Source organism: Ruditapes philippinarum, unplaced genomic scaffold (genome assembly GCF_026571515.1).
Source record: "Ruditapes philippinarum isolate M1 unplaced genomic scaffold, ASM2657151v2 ctg517_1_1_1_1, whole genome shotgun sequence".
Taxonomy (NCBI): Eukaryota; Metazoa; Mollusca; class Bivalvia; order Venerida; family Veneridae; genus Ruditapes; species Ruditapes philippinarum.
This window is the reverse complement of record NW_026862442.1, coordinates 7,647-32,666: the sequence shown is the minus strand read 5'-3', so window position 1 is coordinate 32,666 and position 25,020 is coordinate 7,647. Positions and strand designations below refer to the sequence as shown.

The 25,020-nt window shown below is 31.4% G+C and overlaps 2 protein-coding genes across 2 annotated transcripts in view; both read right to left on the bottom strand.

Moving 5' to 3' along the window:
- Window positions 1-3,228, bottom strand: part of LOC132719097 (deleted in malignant brain tumors 1 protein-like) — a 32,692-nt gene extending 29,464 nt beyond the window's left edge. Inside the window, exons 1-3 of the mRNA XM_060702841.1 lie at window positions 3,062-3,228; window positions 2,380-2,515; window positions 1,982-2,154 (exon numbers count right to left, since the gene is read on the bottom strand). Coding sequence (XP_060558824.1) covers window positions 1,982-2,154; window positions 2,380-2,396 — 190 coding nt within the window. The 5' untranslated portion in view covers window positions 2,397-2,515; window positions 3,062-3,228. The remainder of the gene's footprint in view (window positions 1-1,981; window positions 2,155-2,379; window positions 2,516-3,061) is intronic.
- A 5,328-nt stretch (window positions 3,229-8,556) lies between these two features.
- LOC132719095 (neurotrypsin-like) lies at window positions 8,557-24,540 on the bottom strand (the record flags this gene model as incomplete). The annotated part of the gene is made up of 3 exons (XM_060702839.1): window positions 8,557-8,804; window positions 9,260-9,395; window positions 24,368-24,540. Coding segments are annotated over 3 exons (526 nt in total), but the record flags the coding sequence as incomplete, so codon positions are not given.
- Window positions 24,541-25,020: the final 480 nt, after the last annotated feature.

Here is a 25,020-nt window from a genome sequence, read left to right as displayed (position 1 = left end):
TAGTTATTTTTAAATACCTTTTCAAGAGGATCATGATCAGATTTCTTATTTTTACCTCTTGATAAGGACAATAATTCAAAATATATCTGAGCACAAGTTGCCCGTCACTGCAACAAAACAAAGAAGACCACTACAGGTATGTTCCTTCCAAAACATGAAAAACATCAGTCAAAGAAAAAAGGTGTGTTTTTTCAGTATGTAAGCCATTATTAAGTAATGTAAAACATATTAATTTTAAAACCAACTAGGGTTGCATCACTCTAGCTTTTAGACAATGCACTTCCTTTTTTCAGTCTCTATCGCGATGATATTCGTCTAAAAGATCTTAACTTTTCAAGATATTCTCCGGCATGTCATCTTACTAGACTCTGAAACTATGTGTAGTGTCAATAACATATTACTGTTCCATTGATGTATGTATGGCTGTATCTCATTATTTAACACATAAATTATAACATAAAAGGAGATAATCCAATTATCAAGAAAGGTAGTATCATTGTCTGAAATGTTAATTAGACTTTATTGCTGGTTTAGAAGGTTTACAGTTTTTCTACATATAAACCAGTGAAATTGTTCACTAAAATCGATGGTTTGTGTGATCTCCTTTATCTTAAAAATACGATTGAATGAATAAAGCTCACTAATCATTGTATGTTGGCACGGACAGATATTTACAGACAGACGGACGGATGGAAAATGTGTCGACTTTGGGCTCTCCCTTCAAACAATATTGAACACAACACTAGTTTGAATATAACTCATATCAATATGATATGTTGGAAGTTTCATTTTTTAAGGTGTAGAACAACCAAATACAACCAATGAAACTTAAATTGTGTAATCTCATTATAGAACGGTACCGACAAATAAATTCCATTCTGCCAATATTATTTATTTCAGCTATTGAGGTCAAATCCATAACATTAACAATTATTTATATATTAATTTATGGTGGTTGAACTGTAAGATAACATCTTACGAACAAGATGCCTTTTATACTAAAAATTAAAATTAATTAAAATGTCATGAATTTTGCTTACGCTAGACAATCCCTTTTACTCAATATTTTAGGTATTAATATATTTTCTAGAAAAATACCGAATTATAACAGAAGAGTATACAGCTTAAAAACTTTTCCAAGCAGCAGCTGGTACAAGTCTGATAGAATCGGTATAGTACTCAACAATTTCTAATATTAAACCGTTTAAAAAGAGTAAAAGTATTAAATTAAAGAAAAAAATCAAAATCAAGTATCTTTTCCCTATTTTATTAAAATTAATTTGAGTACTTACGAATTTGATGTTAAACAATTTGACTTGCAATATGATAATGGGGTAACGTTTAGTACAATTTGTTTTGATAATGATTTTCTTTGACTCAGAAAATAGAAATGAGATTGAGAACAGTATGCATGTGACACAAATGTATTGGAATTTTGGACTCGATAAATGAAGAACACGAGTTTAAACTGAAAATATTTGATCCAAAATAATTCGTTTTGGAACATCACGTGGTACAAATGTTGGAAGTTCATTTGCTACATTTTATAAGGTGTAAACAATACAAATGAGTATACAAATGATACTACACAGTCAATATAACCAGCAAATTTTGCAAATGCCCCCAGAAAGAAGATTACATGGCAGAATCTACAAAAACATAATAACATGTTTATCACACATATAACACAATTGAAAAAAAAGAAGATCTTCACGAATGACGATATTGCCTGCAATTTTCAAACATATTTCTTTTTCTAATCCTTTTTATTTTTTTCTAATTTTTCTAGTCGAAAAGTATTAGAAAATGTTTGCCGTTATCTATTTTGCTAAGCAGTTATAACTTCTTTGATATATATCCCAATATTGTTTTATCTTGATTCCTTATTATCATGTTTTTTCTGAATAACTTGCACTGTTGCCTATCAATCACAAAAAAATAACTTATGTGTTTCAGAAAATTTTGAATAAAGCAAGATTACCTGGTGTACATGATATACCCACATCGTCATTGTGATTGCAGACATGTGTTCTCAAACCATTATGGCGACATTGAAATAAACTTGTTTCAGTTCCTGCACATTTAAAATCGTCGAAAAATATTGGTAATGCTCCAGTTCCGAAGTACGAAGACTCGAATACCAAAGGATGCGACCTGAAATTATTTTGTTTCTTATGAAAACCACTCAGATATATAATCACTGTCTACATTTTATGCGTTTATGCAACTGATTAAATCAATCGGTTGAATTAAAACGTGCTTGTCGTTTACAATGAACACATTTCTTTTGGAAATCAAACAGGAGGTCAATTTTTATCAATTAATTGTAAATTGTTTTATATATTTTGTTGGCTTTAATCAATTTTCTTTGTAACTTACTGCTGAAAGTGAAGCATCCTACAAACAACACTTGCTGATAGCGTGTCAAATCCATCATCGCATACTGTTTCCCAAGACCCATCATGCCATACTTCTAGTCTCCCTTCATATTGATTTGACCCGTTAACCAATCGAACTTAAATATCAGCACATTTTTAAAGATTATTTAATATATTTTATATTTCTGCAAATCATTAAATGTTATAGTATGATTCGTTCTGTGTTTCTTTTTCTTTTATACTAAAACTAAGACAAAATAACTAAAATCTAAGTCTTATTTCAATCTGCATATTATTAATCTTTTGTATTAAGTCTATATCTAACAATACAGTACACTTAGAATCTTTTTAAATCTCCCTTATGGTACATAAAATGTATTTAATATTTTAATGGTAATAATACAAAAATTAAATTTTCAAACACCTTTATTTACTTCTTTCATGAAATTATATTCATGAACGTTATTTTCGGGAAGTAGATTAAACTATATAATACAGAGGTAGACATTTAAAAACATGTTTTTGTTTTCTATACGTTTATTATCCTTTGAAAATTTTAAGTTCTTGGGATTTTTTAAAGGCCTGATAAGTTGAAATCTTATTCTTTAAAACTTTTGCACGTTTTCTGAAATAAACAACAGATTAATCATGTATTTCAAAAAAATTCAATCACGCAATTATACCTGGTGTACATGAAATGCCAACATCGTTATTGTGTTCACAATCATGTTTTCCCCAGCCTTTATGTTGACATTGAGATAAGATTGGTTCAGTTCCTGTACATTTGACATCGTCTAAATGTATAGGTAATGTTCCAGTGCCAAAGTATGCGGACCCGAACACCAAATGATTTGTCCTAAAATAGATTTGTTTCTAAATTAGGAGCTTGTACGTTAACAAACGTTTGGAAATAAAAAAAAATCGTCGAACTTTCTTTAAGTCGAAAAGGCCTAATAGTACCATGAAATAAATATACTAACACAATGTTATTTATAGAAATTCTTCTCATTTACTATGTTTCAATTGCCGTATGCACCCTTTTAAAATAAAGCTCCTGCTTTTCTATTTTTTATATGAAGCTCATGAAATTCTTTAGTTTGACATATCCGTTGCAATTGATACTGCGAAAATAATTTTATTCACAATCTTGAGTAAATTGTGAGGTAAGTGATAGCGATTCGCATAATTCAGAATGATTTGAATAAGATTATTGTTTATAAAGAAAAATTGAAGTTTACAAAATAATATGACATGCCCTAGTGGATGGCCACTTAATAATTGAATTCTTTTCAATTGGGGTTTGGTCAATTTCGACCCAATACCCGTAACTAAAAATTCACGTTCAGAAAAGCTTTTTTGATGAACTATGAGATATGAGTAACATTAGTTTTGGTAAAATGTGTTTCTGAAGACTTCTAGATTCGGGCAAGTTGCAGACCGTCGACATTGTGTTCATAAGGAACTGTCTAATATTCTTATTGGATTTGAGCAGAAGGAAGCAAGCTATATAGAGATGTCAATTTAGATAGTCAGAGTTGTAACATATTCTCTCGTATTTCTATATTTATGTAGAATTTCTGAAACCAATATCCTTTCTTAAATGATAAAAATTAACCCAAATTTTGATTTTTTATTTTAAATTCTGTAATTTGATGGTTTTTTCCAAAAGAGGGTAAATGCCATTGACATGAAAATATTGAAAAAATGTGCCCTTTTTAATTTTATAAATATTTTTTAACTGGAAAAATAATCGTAAAAAGTTTTTTGGGCTTGAAAAGTAGAAACTTTTTTCCGCTGATCTCCTTTCCCTCTAACTCACTCAATGGTTTTTCCTCTCCAAAACAAAAAGCAGGCTTTTAGAGCGCCCCTTTTAAATCTCAAATTTTAGATGGGAAAATTCCCGGAGGGCCTTTTTTCTTATAATTAGATATAAAATAGGGCACCTTTTTTTTTAAACGGGGGGTTTGTAGGTGGGGTTTAAAATTGACTGCTAAAGAATGTATAAATTTTGTTCTATTCAGGTTTTATTTTTTTGCACCGTGCTTAAACAAATATTTTGTTTTTAAAGAAAAATTTTGGGTTTAAAAAATATATAAAAGTATGCAAAAATTTACAATAACCGCAAATGGGAAAATTTTTAAAACCCTAAACCCAAACCCAGTAAGACTTAAAATTGTTTTAAAAGTAAATTGTTTTTAAACCATTAAATAAAGAAACCCCTTTAAGTGTTACTTACCCGACGCCCAAAACCTTTTCTTATGTTGAAAAAGCAGGGTCAATATTTAGTAAAAAAGCCCTTTAAAAATTTTTTGACACCGTGGTTTCAAAATTTAAAACCAAAGGCCCGGCTAAATAATTTGAGTCAAAAATACACGCGAAATTTTTTAAAGTTACAAAAAGAAATACTTTTGTGTATTACGTAAAAAGGGGGTTTGGGTCTAAATTTTTTTGGATAAAATATTCATTGAAAAAAAGGAAAAGAGCCGGCCATCCCGGGGGGTTTTGCTCCAAATTGGTTTTGGATACGAAAAATACTTTCGTTGCTTTGGTTTAGTTAGGGGATTTTTTACGGGTTTTTTTTAAACCTTGCTTTTTTTTAAAAAAAGAGGAAAACTTTAAATGTTTTTTTAAAAAAGGGACTTGGCATACATTGTTCTTTTCCCAAACTAAACAAAAAAACTTTTAAACGATCTTTTTATACTTTACTTTAGAAATAGAAAAAAAAAGGGTTAAGCAAAATTTAAGTAATATACAAAAATTATTAAAGGGTACTAAAAAAATTTAAACAAAATCATGTGCGTCGTATTGAAAAGTTTCCATAATTGTCCAATAAAAATTTTATCTATTTTAGATATTTTTTAAAAAAATATGAAAAAATTATTATATCCTTTGCTTCCCCAGGTGGCGGCATTTGTTAACAAAATGGTGACTACAGTGCCGCTCAGACTCAAAACCCTGTTGGTTCTTTTTGAACAAACCAAATCAGAAATGTATATAATCCCGATTTTTTTCAAAAATTTGGTTTCTTCATTTAGAAATCTAAATTTTTAAAAGGGTGTTTATAAAAAAAATGAATTTTTTTTCTTTTTTTTTTGGAAAATAAAACATTTTATTTTTTTCTTTCTTTTTAAATTTTAAAGTGTATTTAAGTTAATCTCTTTTTTAAATCATTAGAAAATTTTTTGTTAAAACCATTTTTGGGAAAAAATTTGGGAAAAAGGGTTAATAATTTAAATTTTGTTACTTACTGTTCAAATTTTAGCATCCTCAAACAAAACTTCCCCTAAAACCGATAAAAACCCACCCGTAAAACCTTTCCCCCAAGCCCCCCCATCCCATACTTCTAGTCCCCCTTCTTTAATTTTTTTTTTTTGGGGCCCCCCCCTTTAAAAACCAAAAATGGAAAATTTTAAAAAAAACCCAACCCCAATTTTTTTTTTTTTTTTTAAAAAAACAACGATTATTGATGAAAATCTTGGGAAAGAGCATTTAACCCGGTTTTAAAATTAAAAAAAATTTGAACCCCTTTCCTTGGGGCAAAAAAAACCCAATTTTAAAAATTTAAAACCCCAAAGTAAAAAATAAAAAATTTATTTAAAGCCCCCTTAAACTCTTTATTTTTTTAAAAAAACCAATGTTTAAAAAGGGTTTAAAAAGCCATTTTTTAAGGAATCGATCCACCGGGGTTTTTTTATAAAAACGTGTGGAGTTAGGTTTTTAAGATAAATTTTTGCATTTTGTTTTTTACCCGTTGGTATTTTTTGTTCAAATTAAAAATGCAAAAAATTTTTAAAACCCAAAAATTGTAAAGGAATATTATATATTTTGCTTTAAAAATTTTTTTTTGGAATCATGGATTAAGATTTGAAAAGGATATTTTAAATAAAATGGATAGTTGTTAGATTTAAATTTTTGGCCTTTTAAAAAACATGTGAAAATTTTTTTTACGTTTTCATGGGGTTTGAAACTGGCAAAAAAAATTGTTTAAAAAAACCAAAAATTTAATAGTCCGTTTAAATTGATAAAAGGGATTTTTTTAGAAACCCTATAATAATTTGTTACATCAATGAGATTTTTCCAAAAATATAATATGTTTAAAAAACCCATTGGTAAAACTACAAAAGGTTTTGGAGGAAAAACCATTTTTTAAATTTTCAAACTTTTCATATAATATTTATACATATTTTATAAAAAAAATAAAATTTTATTTTCTTTTACCCCCAATGCATGAAGAAAAATTACTAGAAAAACCTTTCGATTATTAAGCCTTTTAAGTACTTTAGCATGTAAACATTTAATAAAATTTGGGAGTTGAAAATAAAAAAAAATTTATTTCCAAAAAAAAATGACCATTGGTTCCCGACTGTTTTCCGGGGCCTTGAAATTTTTGGGTCGAAAACCAAAGTAAAATATTTTACGGGAATAAAGTTTTTTAAAAATGACCAAACCCAAGTTCATAAATTTGCATTTCTCTTCCCTTTAATTGAATCAAGGCTTTTAAAAAAGAAAATTTTGAGAAAGCTATTTTGCAAAAATTAGAAAAAAAGGGTCTGTAAATTTGATTTCATTTTTGTTTTCATTTTTTCCTTAATTTCAGCCTATAATTCATACATTTTTGGGTTTTTAATTTTACAAAAAAATTTTACGCACTAGCTTTTTTAGTTTTAAAAATTTTTAAAAAAAGTTTGGTTTTTGTTTGAAAAATAAGAAACCCCAAAAAACTACTTTTACTTTAATTTTTAAATTGCCCCTTTTGTGAATGTAAGAAAAAACATCTACATTTATTTTTGGGAACGCAGAAAAATTCCCAGAAAATAAAAAAAAAATATACAAAATTTAAAAAACTTTTTTTTAAATTTAAAATAAAATTTTTTTAGGGGTTTGGTTTTAATCAAATTTTATAGTTTAAAAATTTTTTAGTTTTTTTGAAATTTGCCCAAAAATTTTTGCCCTTACTCATACAGGTTTTTAAAAAAGAAATTTTTGAAATAACTTGGAATATTTATAAAAATACAAATTTGACAAACGAAAACAATAGACTGGCCATTGCTAAATCTGTTATTATATAACTTGTATAACTTCATAACTATTAGATAATACCACTAATATAAAAAACAACTTCAACTTATACATGATTTTTTCAGATGTTTTTTGTTGTTGCTTATTTATGTTATTTATTTCTATAAATGAAATAAATGACATAAATGCCAATCTTATTAATTACATTTATATGTGTTAACTGTTAACCGTTATGCAATGTGATACAATTACATTAACTGATATGTATGTGTATGATATATTATTTGATTGATATTATAGAACCGACTATACAATACATGTAAGGTATGATGGAGATGCCCTGATCCCTTCAGACGAATAACCCAGTAGAAGCCTTAAAAAGATTTACACTGATATTCAAGGTTGTATTAACACATATTTAATATTCTAAAAATATAATAACGAATTAAGATTGTACAACATAAAAATATTAAAATATATTAAATAATTATTTACTCTTACTTGGCTTTCAGAACAAAAGTAAACAACAATAACGGAATTCAAATTACTAAATCAAAAATTATGCCTAATATTATCATTATTACTTTTGGTAATAATAGACATAAAATAAATACAAAAGCCTCCTAAAAGAAGATTTTTTGAGAAATGACCACCAAGAAACTGTTTGAAACAGAACACAAATTATTTAAAATTTTAAATGATTCACAGTGGACAATAACTCTTCAAATAGATGGTGGTTTAGAGGCTTGACCTTTTTCCTGATTGCAAAGAGTTTTGTAGGTGGTAGCAAAATATAATTTGAGAAAATTAGAAGAAAAACATGATGGCAAAGTTTGATAACTTACAAGGATCAGGAATTTACATATAAGGTTAAACTAATGATTGAACGTACGGACGGGAAACATTACAACCAAACTGCACACTTGTACTCTACAGTTGTTTGTGCAAAATGAACTTCATAATGTCATATACGAACAGACAAACTTTCGTGAATTTGGTCGAAGGTGCCAACAGTATGGGTTTATCGGCTTATTATCTGATCTTTATGCGATATTTGTCACGTAATCCAGTTAAACTTCTCACATAAGCCGTGGTTTATTTGGTCTCCTTCTCTCTTTTTTTTGTCCAAGATTATGAACGAAATTAAGCACATTCGCCATTCAAAGTAGGTCCAAACAGACTATTCATTACTAGCAATGTATTTCAGAAACAGTTTTTATGAAGCAAAGATTACCTGGTGTACATGACATGCCAACAACCTCTTTGTGACTACAATTATGTGCTCCCAAGACATTATGTGGACATTGAGATAATCTTATTTCAGATCCCGTACAGCTAACATCGTTTAAGTGTATTGGTAGTGTTCCTGAGCCATAGTATAAGGATCCAAATAGCAGTGGATTGGTGCTTAAATAGTTATGTTTATTATCAAACATCTATTTTAATATGTGATTGACTAAATTATCTTATCTCTTGCATTACAAATTATTTGCCCTAGAAAATGGATTCTTTTTTCCGATCATCGATATATTTAATTTCGTGCATTTGAACGTGTTTGTCGAATAATATAAATACATTCTTTTTCTTTAGAATCAAACGTTAATACATTTTGATCTCTTAAATTTGTATTTGTCTGTTAAAAATATGTTTAAAAACTTGCTTGACTTTAATAATGAAAAAAAGTGACGCCATAAAAATCATGCAAAGGGCATTTATAGACATGTGACTACTTATTATGTTTAAACAGAACATGAATTTTACAAAAAAAAATTTAAGAAATTAGGAGTATTAACCAATATATCTCTGTATCGCCAATACGTTTTGCATTGGATCAAAGACAGCTTTAATTGTGTGTTACTTACTGTTGATAATTTAGCATCCTACAAACAACAGTCGTTGACAACACATCAAATTCATCATCGCACACTGTTCCCCAAGACCTGTCATGCCATACTTCCAGTCTCCCTTCATACTGATTTGATCCGTTCACCAAACGAACTTCAAATATATTATCGACATTACAAAACAGCTTTTTGTATTTCATATTATCGCGTATGGTCGAACGGAGTCATGGTCACGTTATATCACAATTTTCTGTAAGACCGTAAAAGTATAAGTTTTCGACTCCTAATATTAATATTTAATTAATATAGATAAACGTATTTGAACACAAAATAATTCATTTAAAAAGTGATTTTAGCAAACAAGATTTATTTTATGTTTTGTCATTCATTTGCCTGTATAATTAACAAGCAGACATACAACAAAATTATTTTTTCAAGTTCAATTTTAACTGTAAATTTGTCGTTTTGAATTTTATATTGTCAAGTTGCAGCCCTTACCTATTGTATATTTCTATTTTTAATTTAAACAGGTTAAGACTACAGTTTAATTTTCTAACTTGACCTAGGACAAGATGCAGTAACACTGCGCACGAGTTAAAGTCCAAAACATGAAAAAATAATTAAATCAAGGGGTGATCTATTTCCGTGACATTCTCAATCGCCATAATATTTTGGCGCAAAACTAAATTATGATCATGTAAGGGTAGCTAAATTAGATGCATGTCACATATGTAATATATGTTTAAAAAAAGTGCATAAAGTTATCATGGTGCTACATTAATAATCGACCCTATCGCCGTTTCATTCTATAAGTATCCTCACTAAGAAATATAGCTAAACCGATAGTCTTTTAAGCATCTGGTTACATCAATTTTGATAAAAAGGGGATATAATAGTGATGGTGTCGATAACTTTTTTTTTATAAAAGTCTTGATTTTTTACAATCAGCAACTCATTTATACCCATGCTCCCTTCGCAGTTCAGTGAATAAACTCACGTTACTTCACCTGCTGCTTGAACGAGTGTGAATCTATGATAATGACCTTTACAGGGAATTTTGAACAACCAATGAAAATTTACCAAATTCCAATTCACCCGAAAACTCATTTACATTAGTTGAAACAGATCAAAAGTTATAAATAGAGTGCATTTCCTCGCCAGTTTGTAAACAAAATAAAGTCTCTAGCCAGAGATCTCTGTTGAAGTTTGTTTTTCGTTCAACCATTGAAGAAAGTAAGGATATATTTGAGCCGTGCCATGACAAAACCAACATAATTGGTTGCGACCAGCATGGATCCAGACCAGCCTGCGCATCCGCGCAGTCTGATCAGGATCTTTGCTGTTCGCTTTCGGGTTCTCTACTTGTAACAGAGTTGGTAAGCGAACAGCATGGATCCTGATCAGACTGCGCGGATGCGCAGGCTTGTCTGGATCCATGCTGGTCGCAAACCCATTATGATGGTTTTGTCGTGACGCGGCTCATTTATTGTTCTAAACAGGGTCATTAAAGTAACTGTGTTTTCAAGAAATACCGCATCTTCATTAAAACTTCTCTGTCATTGCAATTATGAAAGATACCAGTATCCGCGATCTAGATCTACATAAAAAAAAACATGGACATTTAAAAAGGAAATTTTTATATGACTATACTGATTCAGACAAGTCTAGACCATGTTTGTGGTAGATTCTGTTCACAGAATTGAAATTGCACTTTGTTTGACGAAGTACACTATACGAGTGTGCACTGCAGGTGTCAACACAATTCTGGCAATTATTATATGGATTTTGATTAAATATGTTTGAGCATTTGAATTTGTGATGTATTAGTAGAGTGCATTAATTATTTCTTTCTTAAGGAGAAGTAACTTAGTTTTACATTTCAAAAGATTGGCTGTTTATATTGTGATTGAACAATAATTGATTATCAGTTTATCACAAAGGATATAAAAATACAAATACAAAAAACTGCCTAAATATAAAAAGACTGCCCCATTCCTTTTTATAAAATGAGAGTTAATGAAGGATATTTACAAATATCTTTGTGGTTTCCATGATTTATACATTACTCAGTTGACATTTATTATAAAATTGAAAACAAAATGGACAAAATGTAAGTTGATTTTAATTATACCTGAACACTGGCCATTTACTCTCGTAGGGGCATAATGTCACCTAAATTATCACAGAATCATGACAAACTAGAACTGCCACCGTCACAGCGTATTACTTTGTCAGAATCAACAGTGGTAGAATTCAAGGACAACCTCCCTGCCAAATCTGAGGGAAGTACGCCAGTGCATTGCTAAGGTATGTATTCTATATGTTTTTAGTGGCAAAGACCAAAGTGACATTTACCTTTAACCTACTGACCTCAAAACTTAAACTGCCATTGCATTTGAATACCCCTCCCCTCATTCATGCAGCTTTGCCTTGGGTGTTTTATGATGAATATAAGTGAACATAATTATATACTTAAAATGTGAAAATGTCAAAATCAAAACACTGCGGACAGGTTTTCTTAAGCATTTGAGCAGACAAGCTTATTGAAGTAAAAATCCATGTGACCTTGACCTTTGACACAGTCACCTAAAAATCAAAAGGGGTCATCTACTAGTCATAACCAACCCCATTAACCAAAATGAAGACTGTTGACCAAAGCATATTTAAGCAATAAAGAGGACAAGCTTTTGAACTAAAAGCCCCTGTGACCTTGACCTTTGACCCGATGACCTCAAAATCAATAGGGGTCACTTTATGTTCATGACTAAACTAGATGCCAAATATGAAGACTTAGGGTCAAAGGATTCTTAATTTATTGGGCGGAAAAGCCTGGTGACCTCATAATCAAGAGGGCTAACTTAACACTTTACTTCATATAGACGTGTTTTCTTTGAAATCAATTTCGATGGAAAAAAAACAACGCAAAATAGTTTTTTGGCAATTTTGAGATGTCCCCTTGTTGCCATGGTAACAGAAAATTTAAGACTGAGCATGTCGTTACAAAGGCAATGGTCCAGTTAACATTTGTGCCAGGTTTGATTAGTATTGAAGCAGTTTTCATAGTTTCATAGTAGTTTGAACTTGTAACAGGGGGCTTTTCAATGAAAACGGTTATTTTTCACAATATGCTCATGAAGGAAGGGTTATATGCAGGCTTCATAACCTCTGATCCCCTTTCAAAATTCCATTTTATTTAGTTCCGCCCATTGTTTTCTCGTTTAGGGCAAAAGCATTTTTTTTTAATTGGGGACCATATGCCGCTTTTCATGGAATGACATCAACGTGTCACATTGAAGGTTCCATGATAACCGCCATATGAACACATCTGCGGATGTTTCTAAATTCAAAATTTTACTATTTCATGTTTAAATGTTGAATTCTGCTTAAGCCGGTGCTTGGGGGCGTGGACGGTAACTTGCACTTTCCAGTACCGTCCATGAACAGGCTCAATCAAACCGAGCCTGCAACATTTTCAATTTTGCCGTGTTGGGCTTTCTTTAGGGATTTTGTATTTATCTATTTTATTTAATAAAAAAATTCAAAATGCTACAAAACAACAATTTTTCACCAAAATTAGGTGAAAGGCCACATTTTAACACGGAAAACTAGATTTTGGGTAATTCCAGCGTTTTTCATCAATTTTTGTTTATAAAAATAAAAATGCTACAAAACAACAATTTTTCACCAGAATAAGGTGAAAAGCCACTTGATAACATGAAAAACTAGATTTTGGATAATTCCAAGTTTTTTTTCCATCATTTTTTGTGTACCCTTTACTTCATATAGACGTGTTTTGACAGCTTTTCGACCCCCCTCAAAAAGTGAAAATTACCCTATTAAGGCCCAAAACACTGTTTTTTGTTTCGGAAATGTTGCTAAAAAGTGATCACTTTTTCGGCGCCGCCCCTATCAAAAAGGTACATCAGGGGTTGCCAGAAGGGGGATGTGCTCCCTTCTGTTTGGGCCAAGAAAATTTTGGACTTGCGAGAGGCTAAAAATGACCACAGGTCAATTATAAGGTAATGTGTAACCAACGCTGAAAAGCCCTTGACTCTATCTCGATCCATTGAGAAGTATTGAATCAGTTTTATAGTTTGATAGCAGTTTCAACTTGTCACAGGACGCTTTTTAATAAAAAACGGCCATTTTTCACAATATGCTCATGAGGGAAAGGATAAATGGTCATGACTAACCTTAATGCCAAATAGGCGGACTGTGGGCCAAAGGATTCTAATGTTATTGGGCGGACAATCTTTATGAAGTCAAGGCTCCTGTGACCTTCGCCTTCAAGCCAGTGATATCAAAATCAATACGGGTCATCTCATGGTCATTACTAACCTGTACATGAAAATATGAAGGCTGTTAGTCAAAGGAATCTGAAGTTGGCGGACAAGCTTTTTAAGTCAAAGCTCTTCTGACTTTGACCTTTTACCTAGTGACCTCAGAATGAATAGGGGTCATCTACTAGACATAACCAACCTCAGAACCAAATATGAAGACTTGACCAAAACAATTTTAAGCAAATAAGCGGACAAGCTATTTGATGTAAAGGCCCATGTGACCTTCTGAGCAAGTGACCTTAGAATTAATAAGGGGTATCTAAATGACATTACCAACGTGCATGCCGAATATGAAGACTGTAGGTCAAAGGATTATTGGGCGGGCAAGCTTTTTCAAGTCAAGGCCCCTATGACATTGATCTTTGACCTGGTGACCTCAAAATCAACAGGGACCATCTACCTATCATGACCAGTCTCAATACCATATATAAAGACTGTGGATCAAAGGAATCCTACGTTATTGGGCGATTAAAAGCTTTTGAAGTCAATGACCCTATTACCTTGACCTTTAACTAAGTGACCTCAAAATCAATAGGAGTCATTTAATATCAATGACTAACATTCAATCTAAATATAAAGACTTAGAGTCAAAGATTTTTAAAGTTATTGGGCGGACAATCTTTTTGAAGTCAATGTCCCTGTAACCTCGGCCTTTCACATGGTGCCCTCAAAATCAATAGGGGTAATCTACTAATCATGACCAATTTTAGTACTAAATATTAAGACTGTGGGTCAAAGGAATCTTAAGTTATTTGGCGGACAAGGAAAAACCGACCGACGGCCGGACGCCCGACAGTCGGACGGACAACCTGATTCCAGTATACCCCCTTAAAACTTTGTTGTGCGCGGATATAATAATGAATTCCCAAGAAAACATGATTCAGCACCCTAAGCATTACTACAAAATCTCAGGCATTAACCGGGACTTGAACCCTCAATTTTTTTATTACAAGGCCAACACTGAACCATACCATTAAATCATATCTTCTCATTTTAACCCAGTTAGGATGAACAACAAGCGTAATTTTTGCAATCTTTTATTATAAAGTCTGAATCTTAATCACTGTTAATGAACAAGCATTGCATGCTCATACTGATTTTAATTTTACCTATAATTTAAAGATCCCCGATAAGGATCTAGTTTTTATGTAACAAGGGCCATTTCTCTGTCAGTGATTAACTGCTAGTCAATTAATCTTGCCTACAAATGTCTCTGTAAGCTTTGTCGTTATGTTAACATTGTCACCATTATTGAAAACCTGAAAACTTCTCAGGCACTGACATGTATTTGAACATGGAACTCTCAGTTACAAGACAGATACTCAATCCCTGTTACAAAAGTGTTAACCCAGCAGTAAAGCCTGTTGGAAGTGGCTTTTACTTAAAATAATAATTAATAGTGCTGGTATTTTAGGATAAGTTTTGTGCACGTTTCTACTCTGGCAATGAAACTTTGCTTAAAACGTTTGTAATAAAAATGATTTTTTCCATATATATGAATATTTATAAGTATCTCTCGGTTTAGAAACTTATCTCCTACAATTGTATAGCAGAGAGGATTGATTCTAAAACAGTCAATCATATTCATGTACAAAAACTGTGATATACAATAAAAAAGTAATGTATGTCATTTTCAAACATGGCCAACTATTAACCATCTACAAGTTAAATATCTAAAAATGCCTAGATTATAGACTAAAGCATTTATCATTTTGAAACAAACTTCTAAATTTGTAGTGGATGAAGTGCAACAGTGAGCGAACAATGCAGACCATTATCAAATCTGACGGCACAAATGTGCCTTCGCAATAGTTGTATAATTCTATAAAGTGTGATAGAATTATATAAATGATTGTATTAAAATTTTATAAAATGTGTAACTGTGCATTAGATGCACGTAACTATGTCCGACAGTCTGTTTAAAGATTAAAACTTCCTTATAATGAGTGCCCAGTGGATTTATTCTTTACTTGAAAACACAAACTAGTTTTATGCAAAGACCTTCGTAGCGTTTGGCATACATGTATATTTATTTGACCTTGATTGCTGAGAGCCCTTAAAGAGACTATATGTTGTATTTAAGGTTGTTACCACACTTAAGTGAAATTTTATATATTTATATAATTATGCTTCTAAAACAAATTCTAAACATCGAAGAATATCCAAAATATGTACTGCAAATATTTGTCCACATTATATGTAATCATTAAAATATATGCATTCATTTCTTATTGAAAAATTTGACTTGGACTTTATAGTAAATAAATTTCTAATTTTGCCCCTCACCGCTGTGGATTCGAATCCCGACAGGGACTTTGGATTCTTTCATTTGAGGTAGATATTCAGCTAGCTTACGGAACGTCGGTGGTTCTACATGAAATGTAATTCGGTTATATCTTTACAAATAATGCTTTTTGGAACTAACAATATTGATAAATCTTCATTTGAGCTATAAAACCATAAAAATATAAGTAACAGGATCTTTTATGTTTAGTATTCATTTGTCTAAATACTTGAACAAGATATTGCTTCATGGACCGATTTTACTATTAATGGACACTTTTCCCCATAGTAAGATGCTGATGGAGTATTGCAAGTATTAATTAAACAAGAGCTAAAAGGACATACTCAGCTTCTAATTTCAAATTTATGTTACGTAACTGCATTTTGACAGATTTCTGTGGATGTTTAGATGGATTAATACCATTTGCTTTTTATCCACTACTGAAATTAAGAAGGGCTATATTTTGATATTTATTTACATAATTTTATACAATCATATAATGTTATAATTATTTTCTTTTAAAAATCAATACTGTTGCTCTATAAATGATGTATTCATGTACAGTACGATATATGTAATTGTATGAATATCATTACATCTGTTTTTATAGGGTTTGTGATAAAAAAACATGGTCTGTGACAAAAAAAATCCAGTGTCCACAGGGATTGAAAATCTTTGCTAGCACTTACAATCACAGCTAGTCTAACAGTGTGTGCCAAATAAACATAAACATTGCGTACAGACTATAAAATAGCCATTATAAATAGAACAGTTGATCTCCAAGACAGAAAACATAGAAGAAATCAGTGATCAAAGTATCCGTGAATCTTGAAGCCTCTTGTAAGTTGGTTGTCAATTTTATGAACACAGTTAATATGATTTACATGAATTTACAGAAGGAAAATAATTATTTTGACCTTGTTCATTTATTTAAAAAAAAATTTGGATGGAGAAATGTGTGATATATTTCACTTTTCAGCAAAAGATCAAAACAAAAAGTCATCAATCAGAGCCAAACCGCAGTCTAAAATTACTGCAGAAACGTTGAAATGTGGTTGGTTCAAGTCGAAACATGATATACTTGTACAGTATGAACCATCATCAGAAGATGATTAGATACCTACATTCAACAGATTGATTAAATTGATGGTGATGACGCAATTGCTCATGGAATGGTTTCGTCATCAGTATATTGTGTAATTTCCAGTGAAGGTTTTGTCAGAAATGTTAAGTTTTGTGAAAGGCGACAAGTGCAAACACATAATCCTTTGTCAGCCTTATGGTGACAAATCCATAAAAACTACGTTTGTATTGGTGCTGCAAGTTATGACCTTTGTCAAAAAGACTCTAACAGCTTATATGACATACATGTACATGTTAGGTCTATAACAATTTAATTGTTTAAACAGTTATATTCTTTAGTTTCCATCAACACCAACATCAAATGACTATACATAGGTTTAAACTCAGGTATCATTTTTCCATAAACTATACAATGTAGATCTTTTCTTATACAAAGGTATAATTTTTGTTAAATTTTAAAATTAGCTGTTTCAAACATATCAAAATTTACTATGTGACATATTGCGCAATGCATTAATGATGTTACATATTGAATTTAGTTGACCTCACTTTCTGTCCACATCAGGCACCAGTATTTCATGAATCATTTCCCCTTTATCTTTGAATACTTAGGTTATTTACAGTATCCATGTTATTCCTCAATAAATTTGCCTTAAAAATAGAACTGCTGCTTACAAATAAGTTATCGCCTTTATTTCATTAACAGTTTTAATATAGATCTGCATGTACCTTCCTGTAATAATGACATTGTAAATGATTTTCAAATTAGCATCCTTATCATATACATTGAAAAACAAGCTACATTATTAAAGTCCTGCACGAATAATGGTTCCTTAATTCAGCTTGTGATGTCTAAACTCACAATTTTGCTTTAACATGAAATTATCTATTGGATAGTTGTCATTCATGATTGACAACATAACAAGACTTGCAAACTTTCTATAAATGCTTTTAGTTGTTACCTATTTGCTTTTAATTTTACAATATGAAAGTATTAATGCAAAATTATATTAACCCTTATCCCGCAAAGTTTTTTAAATTGACTTGTTTGACTTCCATTTTTGAAACTGTTTATTATCATTTTGTGTACAATATACATCAGAATGAAAAATTAAAGTTTAGTGCGCCAACAGTATGGAGCATGTTAAGTCTAAACAGGCTAGCTGTATGGTGGCAAAGGCTAATCACTAGGTTTCAGCAGGGAAAGTGTTAAGTGCTGGCCTGGTATCAAGTTTTAGCAATCATTATACAGGAAAAGTTAAATAGCTCTGACAATTTTAAGACATTCTTGAGTGTTCTAAGACTTATAGCAGAATGCCACCAGATTAATGTTAATTTTAATGAAAACTTTCAAAGTGTATTTAAAATTGTCAAAATATTGTGAAGTGAACACAGAAAGTAATTTACACATTGCAAACATTCATTCCACATAAAGAACAAAAAAGTAAAAATATGCAAAAATGACCTTAATGTATTAGTCACGCAGAAGAAATGTGGAAATTGATGATAAATGGCACGTAACATTTAAATCATCAATTGAATCTTTTTATTTTTCTAAATGTGTAATTATCTTGAAATATTATGATTCTTCTGCAAGCATGCAGCTTTTAAACTTATTGAATATTTTGCTTCTTTAGCTTATTTACAATCAAGCATGAAAATAGCCAATTATACTTTCGTGCAACTTATGGCTTGCACCTCAATTTGGATTAAATCCCGCCAGGAACTTTGGATTTTTCCATGTCCGGAAGATATCCAGCTAGCTTCGCACACAGTTGCGATCATAAAATGTGGTCACTATCCAAGGCCAATAACTCTAGCATTTACTTTGACAGAAGTATGGCCGTTTGTAAACTTTTGGTTAAATACAGATTAAAATTTTGCCTGCAAAATCAAACTTGAAACTCAATAATTCTGTTTCTTGGAGGTCGCTGTCAAAGATTCATATAAACTCATGAATTTTAAATGAAATATTGCCTTATGTTTACATATAGTTTAAATGAAATATTCTTCAGTTAATTAAAACATTTTTCGGGCTGATTGGTTGATTTTACAATCATGTTTTGATAATAGTTGAATAGAATAGTTCACTGACAGCCCTTGTTTATATAAATGAACAAGCTAAAGTAGCTATGGTATGCTGCTGATTGACTACAATCTTCTTTAGTAGAATAGCTGAATTTCAAGTAAGTAACTAATGCAGTTTTACTATTGATGTCTATAAATACTGTTGGTTGAGTCTGCAGATATCTGTATGTAGTATGTATACCATTTTGCACACATGTCATGACTGTACAAAACCTGCCCATCCGTGGGTAAAACAATTTTAATAACTAAAGAGAAGGGAAGGGAGAATATCAAATATGATCTTGAATATTATTAAATAACCATCATTTTTACAGCTAGCTAGTACTGAATTTGTATGAATTGATCTATGTAAGATGAGTCAAATTAATTATGAACTACGTTTTATCATAATTAATGTATACCTTATGTAATGTAGCATACCAAAGCATGTGATGACTTCTGCCCCTTTAATTATACATGTTTAATTTAAAAATCGCCCCGTTTTTTCGAAAGATTGTTGAGTGATTGTTGAAAATAATGTGACTGGTCATCATGAGAAAAATTATTTTAACGGCCGCATGTGGACTTTTTTGCAGCCATAATATGCCGACCTATTATTATTCGTATCGAACTACATACACGTTTACGGAGACTTCATTGCAATTGACGATCCGTAAATAACATATCATCGCAAATTTACCAAATTTTTAGTTTTCATTGGGTCATTTATTAGAAACATTAAAAAAAGCAAAAACAAAAAAAAACAATTAAAAGTAAAGTTCAAGAGTAACTTTCGATTCAACATGCATTGTTTACATTTTGGTGCGTCAAGTGTATGTTTGTGACTTTTCGCTATAAGCTAGTCACTGATTGGCTGAAGTGTTGACATGGATTTATGTTGGTCTGAACCTACAATTTTAGCAGAGGTTAGAAAGATCGTGAAACATTCGACCTTTGCACAGGAGAGTTATTTATACCCAGTACTTTAAAGCTCATTAGCGAAGAGGAGGGTGAGTGTCCGATTTGTGAGTGTAAGGACGCTGGTTCAAATCTCATAATATAGGTATTTTTTAGTTATCTTCCAACTTATTTGATAATCTTCTCGTGAATAACATGCCCACAAAGATATTTGAGAACTTCAATTATACACGGATTCGTAAAATCGTAGCGACTAGATGGCAATGGGAGAACATAAATTTACCAACTACAAATGTGCAAATATTGTAAAAATGTGGTAAAGGTTTGTTAATGGAATGTTGGTTTTTAAGTAGAATAAAAAATGATATTGAAAACTGTTTAACGACTGTTATAAAAGTCAAATGCATTCACTGAGGGATATATCATTATGTCTCTTGAAAATTTTTGGAACCTTCTTTTTGGCTTCGCCGTCTATCTGTCCGTCTGTCTAACTGCATTAAGCTTTTTTCGGTTTTCACAGGTCAAACTGATGGCAGGATTTCAATCATATTTCACAAGATTTATCAGTACTAACCAAAGTTGTGAATATCGCTGGAAAGTTTCGCATCACAGCACAAAATGGCCGCACATGGCGTCAGAAAATGTTGGCAATCAGAAAAAAACAATATTAACATTAACAAGAAGTTGGCGTTTAATAGATGTTCTTGCCGGAATCGTCCATGTATTCACTTATTTTAAGGCCACATCTGCAACATGTGACTATCATTATGAAATAACTCGTCCAGTTTCAACAATGTCTATAAGAGAAAATTATTCCTAATCTCCCTAATAGGAGCTCATTCTTAAGTGGCTAACCAGAAACAATATTTCAATGGGAGCTGAAATGCGGAAGTCGGAGTTTCTGTACTTATGTAAGAAAAACCAAAGCAGAGCCATGATATGTCCGAGATGAAACGCTTCAACTGCATGGTCATTGTTTGATTTTTCCTCACTTCATTTAAATTATTTGGTCGCAAGTGACATTCTATTGAAATAAAATGAACATCGTTTATAAAATAAATCGTGTGGTTTGTTATATTTGGATCAATGTCATATAAATATCTCTGTTTTATTTTTCAGGCAAAGTCGAAAGTTGCTCAACGTAACTTATTTTTAATAACGGCGGATGCAAAATAGGTGCAGCAGTATTTTGGCAAATCTGGAACATCAGTGAGGCTGTAGTAGAAAGAAAACAGTTCGTCTATGCAAGTCACGAGAAGCGTACCGACTCTGCCTATGAGTTTGAAGCTTGATTAGACACAGTAACGGCTCTTGACAATTGCTTTATGTTATATTTCGAAACTTATAAAAATGACGAAAGAAAGGGGAATAGATACATAAATAAATAATGAGTTAATAAGAAAATAGGATTATCACAGAGAAACTGGTCAATTTTGAGATGATCTATATAAGTAAAAGAATAATCGCGAAAAAAAAATACCTTAAATTATAACAAATGTAGATTCGAAATGTAAACACCATTTAAAAACGATTTTCTGTGATTTTCAGAAGCTTGTTAACTCACAAATATGAAAAGAACAATTAAAGGTTTGTGTGTTTCCCTTCTGCTCCGCCCGTGCTTACATAACTATATGCATGTATTGAATTGTATAACAGTTGTTTCACGTCATACCGAGTACAGTTTTAGATTGAAAACCCACGGAGTTCCACAGATTTGTCTTACTTTTTTCATATGACTTCCTTTAAGTTTGTAGTTTTCTTATGATTATTACAATTAAAATGTTGGATTTTTTAACTGACGTTTTCATATTCATTTGATTATCAGACCGATAAAAGGAATACAAATGTATGTTTTCTGTTTTATTTTCAGGTAAAAGATAGGTTTAAAGAATCAGGGAAGTTAATGAAATACAACAATGACCTACAACGTGGATAGTGAATGCACAAAGAACTTAACCAGATGTTTTCACCAAAACAGGCATGAATAGTGTAGGCATACCCTAGGTAAGCAGTCTTCTGTTATACATTTGTGATTGTTAGAAGGAACTGGAAAAGATTGGTATATTCTATTTAGTATAAAAAGTGAAATGCATTGACAAGGTCGTATTATTAGATATTTTATCAAAGTTTGAAATACTTCTATCTATATAGATTGATGTTAAGGTGAAACAGCTTTGGAAATCCCTTCTACATCTGTACTGTAATGGGCAGTCATAACTGGTATGCACAGGACTTCGAGGTATTGTCTCACTGGTTGTGATACATGGTATATAAATTAGATTTTTTTGGGATGGTGGTAGGGGTAATGTGTAAGGCCGCTGATGAATTAGAAGATCTTGCCCATTTTGGGAAAAATATTGACCTTCCCATTCATACTTTGTTGAATTAACATCCATTGAATTTCAAAGTTCTTTACAAAAAGCGGTTAGGCTAAGGAAACTGCCACCGACAAATGACACATTTTTTTCATTCAATATCAGTTTTTATATGACGGTCATCAGTGAAAGGAATAGCTCATCAACGTGATCCACTGCACAACGGCTATTAAAGACTTCATCCCATACCTTAAAACATAACACTCAGCAACTCCGGAACTTTTGAGTGACATAATATATACATTTTCTAACATATACAATGATCGGGCAATGAATAGCTATTAAATCTATTTTAGCATCAATCTGACTAAATTTCAGATCTTCTGGCACTGTGTTCACAAAGATTTAAGTATCAGAATCATGATCAGGATCAAATTTAAAAACTGTAATATTGTTTCATTGTTTATCATTTGCATTAGATATCTATTATAATTAATTTGTTAAACTGGACTTCCTACTTGAATACTTAAATACTTGAATACCTAATTTGTTAAACCAGTATTCCTACTTGAATACTGTATAATTACCCTTAGGATATGTTGCCTGCTTTTAAATTTGTCTTTTGACATCTTATCTGTGATATGCAGGCTTCATAACCTCAGATCCCCTTTCAAAATTCCATTTTATTTAGTTCCGACCATTGTTTTCTCGTTTAGGGCAAAAACATTCTTTTACTTGGGGACCATACGCCGCTTTTCATGGAATAGCACTACTGTGTCACATTGAAGGTTCCATGATAACCGCCGTATGAATAAATCTGCGGATTTTCTAGTTAAATGTTGAATTCTGCTTAAGCCGGTGCTAGGGGGCGTGGCCGGTAACTTGCACTTTCCAGTACCGTCCCTGAACAGGCTCAATCAAACCGAGTCTGCAACATTTTCGATTTCGTTGTGTTGGACTTTCTTTAGGGATTCTGTTTTTCTCTATTCTATTGCAATAGCAAGTTCATGAAATTTTAGAATAAATTTATTGTTATTTTTGCAAGATACGGGCAAATTACAGATGATCCAAATATTGATCATGATCATAAAATTAATCCTTATTTCGATCCGAATGTTTCCGGTTTCTTTTGTTATTTGTTGGTTTTATCCCAAAATAGTCAAGTTTCTTTGCAAATCATCAATTATTTACATTTTGAATATTTACCATTTAATTCTAACAAAACACTATTAATTTTAGTAAGTTAACATACAACAATGACAAAAAAAAATCAGGAGAACTTGATCATGATCTTTTCTTTATGAACACGGGGCGAAACCATCTTTGGTTCACCTACATGCCGATTAAGATTTTCCGATAAAGTGATTTCCTGCCAACCAATAAAATAATTCGTTACAGAGATGTGTTTGCCAAAATCATCATCATTCTCATCCTTTATAAAGTCTGAAGTCAATAATTTTAAGATAGAAATAACAAATACATAGATATTCTTTATGGACGCAAAAGCCTGCTACTGGCTAGGAGAGTAACGAGAAGGTAACCCCCTAATCATAAAGCGTCATTTTAGGAATTGATTTACTGATTACCCCCGCATTGGAAAGATTTTATACGCGAACAAATCGGTGAAAACCTTTTTATCACGTGAGCACATGTTGGGAGATGATTACGGTAATGATGGATTATTGTTGTAAAACTCATAACCAACCGCTACGTAAATTTTGTTTGATTTTTTTATTATACACTCATACAGTGCACCATATACATGGTTGTATACAATACCACTTTAGAAAATGGTACTTTCATTTTGCATTAAAGCCAAATTGAATATTACTTTACTGTTTTCCGGGAAAACTTTTATGATCAGAAAGAAAATTTAAATCTTATACATTTTTTGTCAAACAGCGATTGTGATTTATCAGCACACCTTACCATGAAGTGGGGATGCAAGATCACAACTTTAGTCTTGCTATGCATTTTTTAACTTTAGCAAATCATACATTAAAAAAATTTACAGACATTTTTAATTTTATAAATTATTGGCTTACACTATTTCTAAATGTTCTCTATCAGTATGCAAATATTATATTTGAGAAACAATTTTTTATTTCATAAAGGTTACCTGGTGTACAAAATATGCCAACATCTTCGTGGTGACCACAATTATGTTTTCCCCAAACTGGGTGTGGACAAAGAGATAAGCTTGTTTCAGTTCCCTTACATTTAACATCGTCTAAATGTATCGGTAAAGTTCCGGCGCCGAAGTGTGCCAACCCGAATACCTGGGGAATAGTCCTGAAATGATAATATTTTTTCTATAATAAATGAAACTGAAATATATAAATATTGTCAAACCATCTCTTGAATCTAATTTAACGTATTTGCTGTAGGAAATGAATGAATTTCTTTTGAACATCAGTTAGGTTAGCATTTGCTGTTGTTAACTTATCGCGATTATCTGTTTAAATAAATAATGACTGTGTAAAAACACGTGAAAAAGTAAGCAGATTTCTTTTTTTTTTTTAAGAATTGGTGATAAGCAGATAGTTGTGTTTTCTTCTAAAGCTATGCCAGTTTCATTTTAAAAGTGTCTTTTTTTAAAGAATTATCAGTCTACGCACTTAAACTGAATAAAGAGAGCACACATATTTATTAAAATTCCATTAAAGTTTGTATTATGAACAAGGAATAAATAAAAGGCATAAACTATCAGTAAAAATAGTTTGTAAGTAATCTGCCGCTGAAGTGACCTTAAATAAAATGAATAAAATTTAA